We start from the raw sequence: 14,384 nt of genomic DNA, 5'->3' as shown, positions 1-14,384 counted from the left end.
GTGTGGGTTTCCACGAGCTTGCTGAACGTGTGCAGGATAGGCTGTGGTGGTGACAGTCCGTCAGGTGCTTTGTATCTCCTCACTGCTTCTGCTGGCTGCTGGATGTGGTGCTATCACGTGTGGTTTCTTCCCTGGCCTGATGTTCTGTCATTTGTTCTCTACAAGAGATGCAAGGCAAGGTGATAATGTGGACTTCTGTCCCCATTTTATTACGGAAGCTGGGAAGGCTTTGTGGCCTTTTCATATTTTGTTTCCCACCCAGCTGTTGTTACAATTTGCTATCCTGGCTGGAGAGGTAGTTTGATGGTCACTGACCTCTTTTTGGTATGTTTTTTTCAATATTTACATTTGGAACACATTAAAAAGTTCCCCGTAAATCCTCTTCTAAATAACAATGGCCACAAAAAATCTTAAAATAAATTTCTTGTACACGGTGGATGGCCTCTGTCAGTGTCCTTTTGCACGAGAGCTGTCCCAACATGACTGCTACAGGAAATAGTGATCTCAGATCTCAGAACAAGATGCACCTGCAGAATCTTCCAGACCATGTATATGTTGCCATCTGTGGGGATTTCACCGGTGGGGATTTCTTTCTTTCCTGGGAAGGTGAGGAAAAGTCTAGTTGTCCCTTGAAGTAGGGAAAGGAAATTTTGCCTTGCCACGGAGGTGAATGTGGCAGTGACACTGAGGAGGTCCTGGCCATGTCCTGGTTTGAAAGGTGACCTTGAGCACTGGGAAGCCTCCTCTGAGGGAACCTGAAATCATTTGTAACACAATAGGTCATATCATAGGAGGACTGGAATGGGAATGAGACCCTTTTCTGGAGAATAATTGTTACAGACTGGGGATGGAGGATGCTTAGAGGAAAGCAGGAGGCAGGATGGGCCCAGAGTGTTTCTGCCCAGGATCGTTTATATGTTCCAAGAGTCTGGTGTTGCAAACCCTCTGCATCATGAGACAAAATCTGGTATTGAAATGGCCACAGAGTCTTTTGGGTTTATGAATTTCTTCCGTCAGAGACAGTCCCTTGTGCTGCCTCTGGCCTGACGTGGAATGCGTTGGGTGACAATTCATGGAGACTGATGAACATTTTTGCTGCTGTTTTGGGAAGTGTTGTTGTGGGAGGGTGGCAATACAAATTGCTTTCCATGTGTACTATAGAGCATTTATAGCAGCTTCCACAGCTCTTGGCATGGTGGACCTTTGCTTTATCTCATCAGAGATAATTTTTAAGGTCAGTTGAAGAGATGGGTTTAATCTGGTGCTTTTCTTCCTCTTCTTGTGCTCCTGCATGGTCAATCTGGGTAGAGAAGGTGTCTCCTGTTATCACACATGGCTAATTCTGGCGTCTGGATGTGCACACCAATCCTCCACATCTACAGAGCTGCCCAGCTCTGGCTTTCTCATCTTGAAATTGTCGATAGTTAACATTTTGTGTGCACTTCTGCTTTTGGTGTGATCTCTTGAAGAAGATATGTGGGGATTTGGATCATTATTGTTCACGAGTCTAATCACAGAACATTTAATAACTCATTCTGTAGCTGCTATTGCTGAAAAGGCACGAAGCATCCTGGCATGAGGGAAAAGTCAGAGTCACAGAAGGGATTTTCAGCACTCTGTGTATTTGTGCCAGCCATGGGAGAGAATTTGAGTACGTCTTTGGGGTTTGGGGAGGGAATAGAGACTTTCTGCTTAACTGCGGAGAATCCAGTTCCAGGGTGTAAGATACAGGATCACAATAGTATCTCGTGTGGGGGATCTCACTATACATTGCTGCTCTTCTGGAATCCTACCAGGGCGTCCAGAAGTTCTGCATATCTTAGGGTACTGTTGTTCTTTCTGGTATTGCTGCTTGTGAAGACATCTGCCTTGTGTGCCTTGTGGTTTTGATGTGGAATATTTTGATGTGGAATAATTATTTGTTTTTAAGGTGGAATATTGTTTGTTAATGGGAAGGTTTTTGAAATTTGGGTCATGCTGCCGAGGCTTCTCTGAACACTTCCTTGAAGTCAGAAGAGAAGAGGAATACGAGCTTTTTCTAAAGAATATGTTCCTACACCATATCAAGAATGTTGAAGACATGGTAAGATAAGTCCCTTCTTGGTAAAGGAAAAGTGAACAGAGAGTGGAAATGGAATTAAATTGAAAGCAAGAAGAGTGCAATGGAGGAAGGAAAGGTGGATATAATGAGAGGGAAAGAAGAAAGAAGTAGAAAAACAGAGAGAGAAAGGAACTAATTATAAATGAGTTCACTGGCACGTCACCAACAGTACCCCTAGACACAACAATGGAAGAATGCAACAAAGGAAAGAAAAAAGGAGGAAAGGAAGAAGAGAAAGATAACTGGAAAGAATATGCTACTAAATAATGGCACAATGAGGTAATTAAGAATGGAAGATTACAAAGAGAAGAAATTTAAAACAGGATTACGCACGGATGTTGCCTCAAAGTGCTGGTCGGAGCTGGTTGTCAACAGGATCCGGCTCGGTTTAGAATACTGCGTTCCAGCGCTGATACCAGGAAATTAGAGTTGGTGGATCCGAATAATTTTGTTTGGAGCGCGGCGCCGGAGACGACAGGCAAGATACCAGAAGAGATAAAAAGAGAGTATCGGAAACAGTCCAAAGGATAAAGTATAAAGGCGCGCTGTAAGAAGAAGCAGCAGAGCAGACGGCCATGAGGGAGCGGAGTCAGAGGCGCGGTGTCGGAGCGTGTGAGGCGGCGGAGCAGCGCACGGTGTCGCTGCAGGCTCAGGAACGGCGTGTGGGCGGCTCCGCCCCGGTGCGGCGGAGAGCCCGGCTGTGAGCGCGGGGGGGCGGCGCGGGCCGGGCAGCAGAGCCGGTGCGAGCGGGCGGCGGCGGGGAGCCGTGCGGGGCCCGGGCCGGGGCCGGCGGCCGGAGCGGCGGCCGGAGCGGCGGCGGTAGGGATGGAGGAGCGCTGCTGCGCGGCGGTGCTGCGGGTGCTGGTGCTGCAGGCGGCCTGGGCGCTGGCGGGCGGGCAGGTGCGCTACTCGGTGCCGGAGGAAGCCAAGGCCGGCACGGTGGTGGGCCGTCTGGCGCAGGACCTGGGCCTGGAGGCGGGCGAGGCGGAGGCGCGGCGGCTGCGGCTGGTGGCGCAGGGCCGGCGGGCGAGCGTGGAGGTGAGCGGGGCGAGCGGCGCGCTGCTGGTGAGCTCGCGGCTCGACCGGGAGGAGCTGTGCGGCAAGAGCGCGCCGTGCGCGCTGCGCCTGGAGGTGCTGCTGGAGCGGCCGCTGCGCGTCTTCCATGTGGAGCTGGAGGTCACCGACATCAACGACAATGCGCCCGTCTTCCCCGCCGCCCGAAAAAACCTCAGCATCGCGGAACTGACAACTCTGCCGGGGTCTCGTTTCCCGCTGGAGGGCGCGACGGATGCGGATATCGGAGCGAACGCGCAGCTCTCGTACACACTCAGCCCCAGCGAGCATTTTTCACTCGATGTTAAATCGTCTGATGAAAGTAGGAAATCCCTGTTTCTGGTACTCGCAAAGTCTTTAGACCGTGAGACGATTCCCGTTCACAGGTTGGTGCTGACAGCGAGTGACGGGGGCCGGCCGTCTCTGACGGGGACAATGGAGCTGGTGATCTCGGTGCTGGATGTTAACGACAACGCGCCCCAGTTCAACCAGTCGGTGTATAAAGTGCAGCTACCGGAGAACTCTACAGAGGGGACGCTTGTAACACGTGTGAATGCCACGGATCCCGACGAAGGGAGCAATAAGGAGTTTTTCTACAGCATCTCGGGTTCGACTCCTATAGCTAACAAAGAAGTGTTTACTATTGACTCCAAGACGGGTGAGATCAAATTGAAGGGTACTTTGGATTTCGAAGACGTTCGTTTACATGAATTGCAAATCGAAGCGACAGATAAAGGGACTCCCCCGCTGTCGGGTCACTGCAGCGTGGAGCTGGAGGTGCTGGACGTGAACGACAACGCGCCGGAGGTGTGGGTGACGTCGCTGTCGGTGCCGGTGCCCGAGGACGCGTCGGTGGGGACGGTGGTGGCCCTGCTGAGCGTGTCGGACCGGGACTCGGGGGAGAACGGCCGCGTGCGGTGCTGGGTGTGGCCGGCGTCGCCGTTCGGGCTGGAGGCGACGTTCGCGGGCTCGTACTCGCTGGTGCTGCGCGAGGCGCTGGACCGGGAGCGGGTGTCGGAGTACGAGGTGGAGGTGCGTGCGGAGGACGGCGGGGCGCCGGCGCTGGGCGCCAGGCGCGGGCTGCGGGTGCCGGTGTCGGACGTGAACGACAACGCGCCCGCGTTCGCGCAGGCCGTGTACACGGTGCTGGCGCGGGAGAACAACGCGGCGGGCGCGGAGCTGGCGCGGCTGTGGGCGCGGGACCCGGACGAGGCGGGCAACGGGCGCGTCAGCTACTCGGTGTGGGAGGGCGGCGCGGGCGGCGGCGGGTGGCGGGCGGCGTCGAGCTACGTGTCGCTGGAGGCGGAGAGCGGGCGTCTGTGGGCGCTGCAGCCCCTGGACTACGAGGAGCTGCAGGTGCTGCAGTTCGAGGTGCGCGCCGTGGACGCGGGGGAGCCGCCGCTGTGGGGCAACGCCACGGTGCAGCTCTTCGTGCTGGACGAGAACGACAACGCGCCGGCGCTGCTGCCGCCCGCGGGCCCGGCACCGGAGGCGGGCGCGGCGGCGGCCGAGGCGGCGGCGGCGGCGGCGGGGGCGGGCTCGGTGTGGGAGCCGGGCACGCTGTGGGCGTGGGCGGCGTGGGGGACGCCGGCGGGGCAGGTGGTGGCGAAGATCCGCGCCGTGGACGCGGACTCGGGCTACAACGCGTGGCTGCGCTACGAGCTGTGGGAGCCGCGGGGCAAGGGCCCGTTCCGCGTGGGGCTCTACAGCGGCGAGGTGAGCACGGCGCGGGCGCTGGACGAGGCGGACGGGCCTCGCCAGAGGCTGCTGATCGTCGTGCGCGACCACGGCGAGCCGGCGCGCTCGGCCACGGCCACGCTCAGCGTGTCGCTGCTCGAGGCCGCCGAGGCGGCGCTGGCCGCGGGATCCTCCTCGTCGTTGTCGTCGTCGTTGTCGGTGTCGCGCTCGGCGGCGGGCGCGGAGCCGGGGCCCGGCGGCGCGGCGAGCGCGGCGACCAACGTGTGGCTGGTGGTGGCCATCTGCGCGGTGTCGAGCCTGTTCCTGCTGGCCGTGGTGCTGTACGTGGCGTCGCGCTGGGCGCCGCGGGCGGCCGTGCTCTCGGGGCCCGGGCCCACGACGCTCGTGTGCGCCAGCGAAGTGGGCAGCTGGTCGTACTCGCAGCGCCACAGCCGCAGCCTGTGCGTGGCGGACGGCGCGGCCAAGAGCGACCTCATGGTTTTCAGCCCCAACTTCCCTCCGCCGCCGCCCGGCGCCGCGCCCAAGGACACGCAGCCGGAGCCCTCCGCTCTCCTCCACACGGTCAGTGGTCCTCCTTTTCTCGCTCAGTCCGCTCCCTCCGTCCCCCTCTGCATTTGCTGTCTTTTAGCAGGGCTCTGTTCCCTCCCCCGGGGGCGGTCCGTGTTTCATTTTCTTTTACCCTTTGAGTGCTGGTTTCATTATCCCTTTTCTTCGTGGTCCGTAATGTGTTGCATCGCAGCAGGTTTTTTGTTCCAGTGTGATCTCCTCCTTCACTTATCTTGTTCATGATTGCAGCTCTGCAATATACTTAAATGTTGCTGCCCTCATTGCAAAGTTGAATGTAATACTTCTCTTGCAGTGTCTCGTGAGTCTTACATTTTTGATGACTCTGAGAATGGAATTCATCTATATGTCACTTTCTTCTCTATTTTGTAATCTTAGAACCTTCAGTGGCTGTTTCAGGGAACAGTCACAGTCTGTCTTGAAATCACATCTCTTTCTTTTCTGGGTCTACTCAGATTTGTAGTCTCTTGCACTGAAAATATTTTGCCGTTTTCCTACCCAGGTCTTCAGAGTAATCTGGCCTTTCTGCAGTTCTTTTCAGCAGACCTGTATTTGAACTCTGCTCCGTAGGGTGAATCTCTTGTAGTCTTTGATACTTTACTGTTCATGACTTTCTGAGATCCCCTCATGAGTTATTAAATGGAACAATCGTTGAAAAGATTTCTGCCTGACTGCAATGTTTACCTTATCTTGCTGGTGTTATCAGGTCTGGTTTTCTTCCCTCTGTGGTGTTGATAAGAAGTCCGAGTGCCTCTTTCAGTCTTTCATTTAGAATGGAGTATCTTCACTTGCTATCATTTCCCTGTCTTACAGGTGGGGCAGTTCTAATGAATTTCTCGACTGCTGTGAATTGCTGGTTTCCAGTCTTTTCTTACTCAGAAGTCTGTCCTCCTTTTTGATTCGGTTCTGAAATAGAAATCTATATCTGAAAGTCCTGCCTCTTCACAGTGCATGGCATATATTAGTTTGTGAAGTACTACAGAATTACTATAGGCATGAAAAAGAAGTATTTCACATTTGCCCTTCTAAGTATGATTGAAATGCACTTTCTAAGGTAAGGTGCTTAACTGCAGAAGAACACAAACCAAAGTAGATGTCAAAATGTGCAGCTGTAGTGGTAGACTGAGCAAGACCTGTTGGTATAGGACTTGTTTTTGTTGGATTAATGTATTTGTAGAAGCACCTCAGTTTTGTTTCTGACTTGGGTACTCCCATATACCCAGCAGTCATAGGCATTGTATTTCTAGGATGTTGTGGGGTTTTGACATTATCTTATTTGTGTTTGCTTAATTTTGTTTTTTCCTTCCCCGAGAATACTTTTTAAAATAAAATGAATTTTTTTTGTCTCATTGTGTGCTTTGCTTATGATAAACATGTGAATACGAAGATGGATGTTGCTTGAAACTCCCGATTTCCAGAGAGCGATTTAGCTTGACTTTATCAGAAGATGTGTTGGCAATTCTGAATGAAAGCCATGCTGCCAAAGAATGCTCTTTTATTTCAGAGTCTGTGCCCCTTGCCATCGCTGTGGTTCACTGTCTTGTAGTCTCTTAAGGTCAATTTTACTTCGAGAGAATGCTCTGAGGCTTCAGGTTTCATTTATTTCTGCCTTCATAGAAACGGATACAGAAATGCTGGCAATACAGCAGGGATTTGAAAGAATGGAAAAAAACCTGTTTGATTTTTCAGCCCTGCTTCCTGAAATTTGGAACAGTGATCCTTGAATATAGGCCTGACAATAGACACTTAGAAATAAATCAAGACAACAGTGAGAATAGTAACAGATGTAATTAAAAATATCTATCGAGGGACCTACATGGATTTTTTTAGTGTTTTGTATATTCATTTTTTTGTTGTTTTTTACCTCATCGTTGATTCTTCCTGTGGTAGAGCCAGCAACTCACTAATCTGTGAAATTCCCTGGTTTATATTATTGCCTGGATTACAGGGCAGGGCAGCAGAAAGTTCTGTAGCTGTGTAGAGAAGAGGCTCTGATGCATTTATGTCAGTAGATGAAGTAGAACCCTGGGAACTTTTCATGAGATGAACTGTGCCTTGCCAGAACAGTGGTGCAACCCTTTTATCTCATCTTCAGTTGAGTCATGGTTGAATGATTCTGCTGTGTCCTGCAGCAGCTCATCTCCATCAGTAACGGGCACATTGTTTTGCTGTACTGTGAGTTTCTACCTGCCTAAAAATGAAAACCAAGACCTTGATCGCCATTGTGCAGCTACACTTTGGGGATAAAACTTAGAGAAAATACTTTACTGACACATAAAGATGAGAGACTTCATGTTCCCTGAGATATTTCACCCTTCTGAGAGGATTTCTGCTCTGTGAGAATGTTTAGAGCATAGGGTTGGGGTGTTGCTGATGGAGTTGGATGTCTTTGGAACTTGTATTTGCTGATGCTTTACTCGGTTGGAAATATACTTTGGAAGGCAAAACAATTCTGCTATGGATAGGTACTCTTTGTAGTATGATGGGTGTAGTGTATTATTTACTCTGCAAAAAACCAAGGAGACTGTGTGGAATTGCTCAGCAACGTCCCTGTCACAAAGCCATTAAAAGGTAAGCAATTTATATTCATTTCTAGCATTTCTAAACTAGACCAAGTACATTACATATGAATCTATGTCTTCTGAAGACCTGAGTACTTTCTATAAATGGAAGATCGAGGATACAGTCTTATTCTGTAGAGAAAACAGCTGAAGTATCTTCCAGAAGAAAACATACATGAGAAAATTGAGTTATGCCTCCTCAGGCATAGGAGAAAATAAAGTCCGGAGATCAGAAGTGAGGTAGGCTTTATACAGTGAAGATGGCTCCTGGGTCAATATGGGTATTCAATTATACGTACATTTTGGCAAGTGTACTTTGCAACTAAAATGCCTGAAGGAAGGAGAAGAGGAAGAGGAGAAGGAGAAGGGGAGGAGACAAAAGGACCAACTATTACCGCTGCGGAGGAAGACAGTGTTCGGAAGGGAAATCTGGAAGCTCGTCGGTCCGAGCGGGCGGAGCCACGGCCGGTCCATCCCCGCCCGGAGCCGCAGCGGGAGGAGGGCGGCGGGCGGCTGCTCACGGAACGAGCCGCGGTCGGACACCAGGTGCCGCTGTTGGCCGCGAAAGCGCCGTCAGACACGGAAGGGCGGCAGCTCCTCCCCGAGCCTCAGTCACGGCGCTGTCAGCGGGAGGAAGGATGCGGCGGACCGGCCCGGGAGGGGCGCCCAGAAAGCAGAGCGGGGTGCCGCTCCTCCCAGGGAGACCCTAAGGCGATCGGCGGGGGAGTGACGGAGAGCCGGTCAGGGCCAGGGAAGGGATCGGAGGTGACAGTGGCAGCGATGCGTTGGGAAGCCGTGCTGCGGGTGCTGGTGCTGCAGGCGGCCTGGGCGCTGGCGGGCGGGCAGGTGCGCTACTCGGTGCCGGAGGAAGCCAAGGCCGGCACGGTGGTGGGCCGTCTGGCGCAGGACCTGGGCCTGGAGGCGGGCGAGGCGGAGGCGCGGCGGCTGCGGCTGGTGGCGCAGGGCCGGCGGGCGAGCGTGGAGGTGAGCGGGGCGAGCGGCGCGCTGCTGGTGAGCTCGCGGCTCGACCGGGAGGAGCTGTGCGGCAAGAGCGCGCCGTGCGCGCTGCGCCTGGAGGTGCTGCTGGAGCGGCCGCTGCGCGTCTTCCATGTGGAGCTGGAGGTCACCGACATCAACGACAATGCGCCCGTCTTCCGTGTGGACGAAGAAGCCTTAAACATCGCGGAATCGTCTGCGCCCGGGTCTCGTTTCCCGCTGGAGGGCGCGTCGGATGCGGATATCGGAACGAACGCGCAGCTCTCGTACACACTCAGCCCCAGCGAGTATTTCAGTCTGGATCATCAGGGAAATAATGACCAGAGTGCATCTTTGGGTTTTATTTTAACGAAATCTCTGGACCGCGAGACGATTCCCGTACACCGGTTGGTGCTGACGGCGAGTGACGGGGGCCGGCCGTCTCTGACGGGGACAATGGAGCTGGTGATCTCTGTGGAGGATGCAAACGACAACGCGCCCCAATTCAACCAGTCGGTGTATAAAGTTAAGGCTCTAGAAGGTTCAGAGCTCGGGACTCTGTTAGTCACGCTTAGTGCCACGGATCCTGACGAAGGGATTAATAGTGATATTGTATATCTATTTAATAGACGGGTTAGTACAAAAGTTAAAGAAATGTTCACAATCGACGAAAACAAAGGAGAAATCAGACTTCAAGGCAAATTAGACTATGAAGAAATGGACAGTTACGAGATCCCTGTAGAAGCAAGGGACAAAGGCTCCCCCTCGCTGTCGGGTCACTGCAAGGTGGTGCTGGAGGTGCTGGACGTGAACGACAACGCGCCAGAGGTGTGGGTGACGTCGCTGTCGGTGCCGGTGCCCGAGGACGCGTCGGTGGGGACGGTGGTGGCCCTGCTGAGCGTGTCGGACCGGGACTCGGGGGAGAACGGCCGCGTGCGGTGCTGGGTGTGGCCGGCGTCGCCGTTCGGGCTGGAGGCGACGTTCGCGGGCTCGTACTCGCTGGTGCTGCGCGAGGCGCTGGACCGGGAGCGGGTGTCGGAGTACGAGGTGGAGGTGCGTGCGGAGGACGGCGGGGCGCCGGCGCTGGGCGCCAGGCGCGGGCTGCGGGTGCCGGTGTCGGACGTGAACGACAACGCGCCCGCGTTCGCGCAGGCCGTGTACACGGTGCTGGCGCGGGAGAACAACGCGGCGGGCGCGGAGCTGGCGCGGCTGTGGGCGCGGGACCCGGACGAGGCGGGCAACGGGCGCGTCAGCTACTCGGTGTGGGAGGGCGGCGCGGGCGGCGGCGGGTGGCGGGCGGCGTCGAGCTACGTGTCGCTGGAGGCGGAGAGCGGGCGTCTGTGGGCGCTGCAGCCCCTGGACTACGAGGAGCTGCAGGTGCTGCAGTTCGAGGTGCGCGCCGTGGACGCGGGGGAGCCGCCGCTGTGGGGCAACGCCACGGTGCAGCTCTTCGTGCTGGACGAGAACGACAACGCGCCGGCGCTGCTGCCGCCCGCGGGCCCGGCACCGGAGGCGGGCGCGGCGGCGGCCGAGGCGGCGGCGGCGGCGGCGGGGGCGGGCTCGGTGTGGGAGCCGGGCACGCTGTGGGCGTGGGCGGCGTGGGGGGCGCCGGCGGGGCAGGTGGTGGCGAAGATCCGCGCCGTGGACGCGGACTCGGGCTACAACGCGTGGCTGCGCTACGAGCTGTGGGAGCCGCGGGGCAAGGGCCCGTTCCGCGTGGGGCTCTACAGCGGCGAGGTGAGCACGGCGCGGGCGCTGGACGAGGCGGACGGGCCTCGCCAGAGGCTGCTGATCGTCGTGCGCGACCACGGCGAGCCGGCGCGCTCGGCCACGGCCACGCTCAGCGTGTCGCTGCTCGAGGCCGCCGAGGCGGCGCTGGCCGCGGGATCCTCCTCGTCGTCGTCGTCGTCGTTGTCGGTGTCGCGCTCGGCGGCGGGCGCGGAGCCGGGGCCCGGCGGCGCGGCGAGCGCGGCGACCAACGTGTGGCTGGTGGTGGCCATCTGCGCGGTGTCGAGCCTGTTCCTGCTGGCCGTGGTGCTGTACGTGGCGTCGCGCTGGGCGCCGCGGGCGGCCGTGCTCTCGGGGCCCGGGCCCACGACGCTCGTGTGCGCCAGCGAAGTGGGCAGCTGGTCGTACTCGCAGCGCCACAGCCGCAGCCTGTGCGTGGCGGACGGCGCGGCCAAGAGCGACCTCATGGTTTTCAGCCCCAACTTCCCTCCGCCGCCGCCCGGTCCTGCTGTAGAGAACGGTTCTGCTGGGAAGGGGCCGTCTCTCTCCCCTCTTGCTTCCAGCATGGTAAGAGTCTTCGAAAATTTGCGAGTTTTTTTCTCTCTCTTTTTTAGTGTGATTTACTTAATACATGAATCTTCGATGTATCAAATCAACTTTTCTGTGATAAGAGTTTTAGAACGACCTACTAGCTTTGCAGTGTGCTGCATTTAGACTTGATGATCTGCCTTATTTTGAAATTTCATTTTCTCTATGCTGGCTATGCCTCTAAATTTCTGTATTTTCTTCTTTCACTTTTAAAAAAATGTATCTTGCATCGGACGTTATTTTTTAAATGGGGTTTGTAATATTTTAGTTTTTAATTCCTCTTTGTAGTAAAATTGCTGCAGTAGATATTAGGGGACAACTTATTTTCCTGTTTTAAGTGCCTTTCAACTTGTGAATTGTTCAGTAGTTTGCTATCTCCCTCAAGGTGAATGTAATTGCATCTTTGAACCAGGTGCCTTTACGCTTATTTGATGTCTTATCTCTCAAGCGCCAAGACGCGCTCATGAGTTTTTAGATTTAGAAGTTTTCTGATTGTCGCGATTCGCCACTCTTGAGAAACTGAAATACATGATGTGATAATATTGGGGCTAAAAGAGCGGATGAAATGTTGGTGGACGTTGTGAGCATTGTTCTGTCTCTGGAAGTCCATCGAAAATATGTGCGTGTGTGAGGGTGGAGTGAAGGAAAATCAAGGCTGCTCTGGAGAAAAATGGAGAACTTTTTGAGAGAGGGGGTGGTAATTTACCGTTCCACACGGCTTGATCTCACTCTTCATAATGATGGGGAGTCTTTTTTATTCCATCCATACAGAAATGTGCTGCGGAAGGAAGAGTCCAGATTTGGTAGGAGTTGAGAGAGGTGGGAAATTTGTTAAGGGAAAATTTTAACGGCAAACTCTGTGGTATTCAGTGGTTCAGTGAGGGTAGGTTGAAAGTTTTTGGCTCTTTCAGCAGCAGAACAGGAAATACCAAGAGAACAGTTTCAGTACTTTTTTCCTCAGAGATTTCCCGACGCAGGGAGCGATTGTTTAATTACCGTGTTTTTTTCAATACCATCATTTTACAGCTGATCTTGTCCGTGCCCTGATGGCACTGAATTGATTCGGTTCTCATCTCGGCCGGATTCCAAGCAATCTTTCAGATAAGATTTCAGGGTCATGTTTAGCGCTTCTTGTCCAGTGTCAGAAAATTAAAGCAAATTTTAAAGGGAAAAGTGAAGATCTCTTCGACCTCATTTAATTTTCTCTATAGCTTAAAAGCGAAATGTGTAAAGCTGCCGGGGTAATAAAAACAAGCCATACGTACATAATTTCTTGTTATACATTCAATTCGTTTGGTTAACCCCCATAATTTTAAGACACAGTGATATCTGTAAACGCGATATTTTTATTTTGACAAAGTACACTTGGTTGGATTTTGAGCTAATAGAACTCTTTAGAGGAAGGACGTGGTGCTTTCTACAGACTATAGAATTTAAATGATGGATCGTTGCTTCCAAAATTACTAGAATGGTGCTTATGGATGTACAGAAAACAGCAACGAATTTTGAAAACTTCATGACCTTTTTGAAAAGTATCCTAGAAGTGGGTTATCTCTCGTCGATCCGTAGAAAAGCATTTGAATGTATCCCACGATTTTATCTTTTCTTCTCTTAGATCACTTAGTACCGGCTTTGAGGTCTTCGTGTATTTGCTGGGGATTGTTTATTTATTCTCTTTTGATCGTGAACGGGAGTCGTGTGCTGAAGGGAAGTGGTTCATCATCACTTAACTATGCGTGAACTACTTTGTTGGAACTCAAAATGTCCCTCAGACATTTTTGGAGGTTCCAGGCCTGGTCAGAAGCATTTTAGACCCTGGCAGGCAGCTGGAAACAGCTGTGACTTTGAGTTTGAGCCATGGAATGAGTTACCAACTTTGAAGGTGGAACAAGCAGTCACAAAAGTTTAGATATTATAGTAGAAGTAGTTACAAAAGTAGAGAGGAAAAGTTTTTAGTATTGTACAGGGGGGTTTTAACACCTGTACAGGGGGGGTTTTACTTTGTACATGGGGGTCAGAAGTTTTAAGATGGAGGAATGTAGGCCGGTCCTGTTCCTCCTCTTTCTTCTTCCTCACCTCCATGTTCTTGGTGATGTTGGCACTCACGGATTGGTTTAGAGTAGAAAAGCACCATTTAATATAGGTAATAGGCATTGGGGAAAACTGTAACCATGTAACACGTAATGTACCATATAAAAGATAGAAAATCACCATTTAATATAGGTAATAGGCACTGGGGAAAAACTGTAAACATGTAACACGTAATGTACCATATAAAACACAGCAGCAGCCCTGGGCGGGGAGAGAAGAAGCAGTCGGGAGTCAGAGAGGATGTCAGGGTGTGTGTGTGCCTCTGCCTGAGCTCTGAGCAAACCACAGCAGCCCAAGGAGAAAATCTTTTAGATAACTTGCAATAAACTGCCTTGAGACCGAACAACAGAGACTGCTGAGCCTTTCTTTGGAAGCACGGGTGGAAGGAGAGACTTCACCCCCACACAGAACCCCTGAACCAGACCGGGGTTCTGACACTACTTCACTTGTGAGTAGCAAGGCTTACCCCAGCCCTGCAGAACTGTTACATCTGTCCTTTATTCACATGAGTGTGATGGAACTACTGTTTTCTAAAGGAAAAACGTCTGTTTTAAGCTTATAAACATATTTAACTACCTATGTAGGAGATGGAGAAACAGCATTTGCGCTCAGGTGTGGGAAGTGACTCCTTTCTTTATGTTATGATCAAGGGTGATGCAGGGATCTCAGTGCCGATCGTTTGAGGCAGGGAAGGCTTTGTCTGCTGTTCGGTTTCCCCTTGGTTTCTTTGACTGTAGTAATGAGTTGAAGAATTTGTCGGGGTGTGTTATAGATGTACAGTATCAAGAAAATATTTCAATATTTCTGTTAGAAACATAAAGCAGTCTTAACTTTGGAAACAGCTCGTGGATGCTTTTACTTCGTGGAACAGCCTGGGCAGGAGTGGTTGACAGAAGGCTCTGGAATATCCCTCAGTGCCCTGAATAAACGATGCCAATTGCGCGCGGAGCTGTCAGTCGCCGCAAGCGCAGGCTGTTCCTACCGCCGCCCGTCGTTCCGGAGGGCGGTGCTGATTAGGGCGGTGC

The 14,384-nt window shown here is 53.0% G+C and overlaps 2 protein-coding genes across 3 annotated transcripts in view; both read left to right on the top strand.

Annotated features, from left to right (window-relative positions):
- The first annotated feature begins 2,926 nt into the window (after positions 1 to 2,926).
- Positions 2,927 to 6,244, top strand: LOC146766138 (protocadherin alpha-3-like). Its single transcript, XM_085591668.1, has 3 exons — positions 2,927 to 4,666; positions 4,754 to 5,413; positions 6,230 to 6,244. Exons 1-3 carry the CDS (start codon positions 2,927 to 2,929, stop codon positions 6,242 to 6,244), a joined length of 2,415 nt encoding a protein of 804 aa, XP_085447794.1.
- The window catches only part of LOC110471349 (protocadherin alpha-C2), a 90,613-nt gene continuing 81,648 nt past the window's right edge, over positions 5,420 to 14,384 (top strand). The window contains exon 1 of one of the 2 annotated variants that reach the window (XM_085591148.1): positions 5,420 to 11,247. In XM_085591148.1, the coding sequence (XP_085447274.1) occupies positions 8,305 to 11,247 (2,943 nt within the window). In that variant the 5' untranslated portion in view covers positions 5,420 to 8,304. The remainder of the gene's footprint in view (positions 11,248 to 14,384) is intronic. The other variant, XM_085591147.1, reaches the window with a different exon arrangement.

Source organism: Lonchura striata, chromosome 13 (genome assembly GCF_050655825.1).
Source record: "Lonchura striata isolate lonStrDom1 chromosome 13, ASM5065582v1, whole genome shotgun sequence".
NCBI lineage: Eukaryota > Metazoa > Chordata > Aves > Passeriformes > Estrildidae > Lonchura > Lonchura striata.
The sequence above is the reverse complement of the archived record's forward strand: the minus strand, read 5'-3'. Positions and strand labels throughout refer to the sequence as shown.